This window comes from Dipodomys ordii, unplaced genomic scaffold (genome assembly GCF_000151885.1).
Source record: "Dipodomys ordii isolate 6190 unplaced genomic scaffold, Dord_2.0 Scaffold55, whole genome shotgun sequence".
Lineage (NCBI taxonomy): Eukaryota > Metazoa > Chordata > Mammalia > Rodentia > Heteromyidae > Dipodomys > Dipodomys ordii.
The window spans coordinates 1,970,609-1,974,607 of record NW_012267271.1 but is presented as its reverse complement, the minus strand read 5'-3'; the positions used below and the strand labels follow the sequence as shown (position 1 = coordinate 1,974,607).

General features: G+C 40.8%; 1 protein-coding gene across 1 annotated transcript in view; it reads left to right on the top strand.

Moving 5' to 3' along the window:
* Positions 1 to 3,999, top strand: part of Scai (suppressor of cancer cell invasion) — a 118,926-nt gene that overhangs the window by 90,078 nt on the left and 24,849 nt on the right. Inside the window, exons 8-9 of the mRNA XM_013021330.1 lie at positions 1,581 to 1,679; positions 2,276 to 2,428. Of these exons, the coding sequence (XP_012876784.1) occupies positions 1,581 to 1,679; positions 2,276 to 2,428 (252 nt within the window). The remainder of the gene's footprint in view (positions 1 to 1,580; positions 1,680 to 2,275; positions 2,429 to 3,999) is intronic.

The window sequence follows — 3,999 nt, the reverse complement described above, 5'->3', positions numbered from 1 at the left end:
AATTCCAGCTTTTTTCTTTTTTTTGCTTATGTGGTGCTGAGGAATCGAACCCAGGGCCTCATGCATGCAAGGCAAGTGCTCTACCACTGAACCACCTTCCCAGCCCCTGCAGTTAAATTTTTTTAGTGTTATCCTAGGGATTGAGTCCAGTGCTGGCTCATGACAAACATGTGCTCTACCATGGAGCTGTGCATACCAAAGAACAATTAGATCTAAAATATAGTATTCTCTGCAGGGTCATGACAGAACATTTCCCAGCTTGCTTGTGTTTCAAACACATTTAACCACTCTTAAGTGACAGTCTCCATCCCTTGCTCTTGTCCCATCAGCACATTTTACCTTTTACAGACCATCTGTGGATGGGCTAGGACATGCAGTTAAAATCCTTAGCTTAGAAATGGAAAGGTTTGGTGAAGAAAAAGTATATAATGTGTCTTGTGGCTGAATTCGAGTTGTTGCTGTGACTCAAATTCCTGACAGAACTACTTAAGGGAGGAAGGGTTATTTTTACTCACAGCTTCAAATGTGTCTGTCCATCTCAGCAGGGAGGGTGTGGTGGAAAAAGCTGTTCTGATCATGGCTGCCAAGAAATGAAGCAAAGATGGGAAGGGGCCAGGACAAGATTTGCTCCCCTTTCCCCAACCTGCTTCCTCCAGCCAGACCCACCTTCCAGTGTCTGCCCTCTAGTCTGCTCAGATTTTGAATCCATTAATGGATTAAATCATTGATTGGCTAAGAATCTCATGAACTTATTGTCTCTGGAAATGCTATCACAGATGTGCCCGGAAGTGTGCCTTACTTATCCCCTAGGTATCTCTCAGTCCAACCATGCTGACAAGCAGTAGTTCAGAGTATCTATCATTCTGCCCTTCATTTCTTCAGTACTTATAATTTCACTACATTCTGGGTTTGCTTAGTATCTGTGATGGTTGTATCCCGCATTCTGTTTGCACTCCATACCCAGTGGTTTCAGTTGCACACTTAATATTTTGGACTTATGCATGACCTGCTGGTTCCTGTGAGTCTACCTAAAGTAGCACTGCACACCTCTGTCTTTTTCTACACCAGTTACTAACAATACTATTTCCAAACATGATATGACATCAGTCCAAAGAAATCAGGAAGTCTCCATTCCGACTTTTCTAACAATAGATTGGCTGTTCACAGATTAGGGAGTCAGTCAACAGTTCTAATTTGGTAAATGTCATTCAACAGTTTTTGATCTTGAAGCAAGTTAGTGTGATTTTCATTTTGTCTTTTTCATAGTAATTGGAACTGGGTGTTACTAGTAATCAAACTTCTTAACTATAATAGGACTGGGAATATGGCTTAGTGGTAGAGTGCATGCATGAAGCTCTGGGTTCAATTCCTCAGTACCACATAAACAGAGAAAGCCTGAAGTAGTTCTGTGGCTCAATTGGTAGAGTACTAGCCTTGAGAAAAAATAAGCTCAAGGACAGTGCCCAGGCCCTGAGTTCAAGCCCTGGGACTGGGAAAAAAAAAAAAAAAGATAATCATGTAGCTGTATATTTTATGGGGTGTTTCAAAAACTCTTTTTCTTTGTGATATCTTAATATCAGGAATTGTCAGATGAAATAGAGGATTATACTCACCGTTTTAATACAGAAGATCAAGTGGAATGGAACTTGGTGCTTCAGGAAGTAGCCGCTTTCATTGAGGTCAGTTTGATTTATTTGGCAAGCCTGGGTTATATGAACTCAGGGTTTCATGCTTGCTAGGTAGACATTCTACCTTTTGAGCCATGGCTCCAATCCTTTTTACAGTGGCTCCTTTTGAAATAGGGTATTACTGGGCTGGCCAGGATAGTAGCAACAATTTAGGCTTACCACCTGAGCATAGGGATGTAGCACCCAGGTTTTTCTACTAAGCTGTACTCTTGTGACCTTTTGCCCAGGCTGGCCTCAAATCATGATTCTCCAAAGATCAGCCTGTCTGGTAGCTAGGAATATAGGTTTGAGCCACAGGTACCTAGCTGTAGCTAGCTTTTTTATTTTTCTTCTGTTTTTTGAGAATAGTTGTCAAGGCTGGGGATATGGCTTAGTAGTAGAAAACTTGCCTCATATATACAAGGCCCTGGGTTTGATTCCTAATACTATAAGAAAATAAAACAAAAACAAATTAAGAAAAGTTTTTGGTTATCATCTAGAATAAGTAAATGTCCATGTGGTACGTGTTACATGTATATGATGTCAGGAAGAGGAATAACTTACTCTGATACTTTGTCTTGCCATTAACTTCTCACTCTTTTCTTTAGGCGGACCCTGTGATGGTGTTAAATGATGATAATACCATTGTTATCACGTCCAATCGCCTTGCTGAAACAGGAGCCCCATTGCTGGAGCAGGGCATGATTGTGGGGCAGTTGTCTTTGGCTGATGCACTCATTATTGGTAATTGTAACAATCAGGTAAAGTATTGCAAAGGGATTTATGCTTAAATTAGCTTTGTAAAAGCATCTTGGTTATTATGGAATTCTCTCCTTGCAAATATCCTAACATACCTCTGTGAAGAAATGTTTAAGTGAATTACATTATGTGCATATGCAGAATATATGACTCAACACATCACTTGTTCACAGAGAATTTTTTTAATATATACATATATATTTATTGTTAAGTAGTTGTACAAAAAGGTTTCAAATCCAGAAGTCAGTCTGTGAGTACAATGTATCATACTTCCCCCTCTTTTCCCATCCCATCCCTACCCTCAAGTTTCATAGTTCTGTTTTTATACAGTGTCTATTTAATATAATAACTGTATTTGCATGCCCTCTTCCATTTGTGTGTCCCCCTCTTTCTTGGGGGGGTCTGGTCATGGGACCTGAACTCAGGGCCTGGGCGCTGTCCCTCAGCTCTTACTTTCGTCACAGCGCCACTTCCAGCTTTTTTCTTTTTGCTTATGTGGTGCTGAGGAATCGAACCCAGGGCCTCATGCATGCAAGGCAAGCGCTCTACCACTGAGCCACCTTCCCAGCAATGTGTGTCCCCCTCTTGTTGCCGCCTCTCCAGCCAAACATGTTTCTGCTTCCTGGTGTTATTTTCTTTTTAACAGTTAGTTGTTCAAAGGAGTTACATCATTGGACTCCTCTTCCTAAGTATACCATTCTTTACTCACTTCATTTGTATGCATATATAACCCTATTTACATGTGTGTTTGTATATTAGATCTAACTTCCACACATGAGAGAAAACATGTTCTGTTTGCCTCTCTATGATTTACATAACATAATTTTTTCTAGATCCATCAATTTTTCTGCAAATAAATATTCTTTCTGATAGATGAGTACATTTCCATTGAGACTATGTACCACGTTTTTTTGATCTACTCACTCATTATAGGGCACCTGGGCTGTTTCTGTATCTTGGCTATCCTGACTAGTGCAGCACTGAGCATGGATGTGCAAGTGATGCTCCGGGTAGATGGCCAAGAGTGATATGGCTGGCTCATAGGGAAATTCTATGTTTAGTTTCAGTTTTTTGAGGAAACTCCAAACTGTCTTCCAGAGTAATTGTGTTAGTTTACATTCCTACCAACAGTGTAGTGTAGGGTTCTTTTTTTCCCTATATCCCCACCAGAATTTATAGTTTGAATTGTTGATGTTGACCAGTCTTGTTGGGTTGAGATGGAATCTTAGTGGGGTTTTTTTGGTTTTTGATTTTTTTTGGGTCAGTTATGAGGCTTGAACTCTGGGCCTGAGTGCTGTCTTTCAGCTCTTCATCTCAAGGCTAGTGCTCTACCACTTGAGCCACAGCGCCACTTCTGGTTTTCTGGTGGTTTATTGGAGATAAGAGTTTCATGGCTTTTCCTGCCCAGGCTAGCTTTGAACTGTGATCCTCAGATCTCAGCCTCCTGAGTAGCTAGGATTATAGGCGTGAGCCACCGGCACCTGGCTTCTCAATGTTGATTTGATTTGCATTTCCTTTAAGCTAGGGATGTTGAGCATTTTCTCATGTGTTTATTAGCCATTCATACAACGGC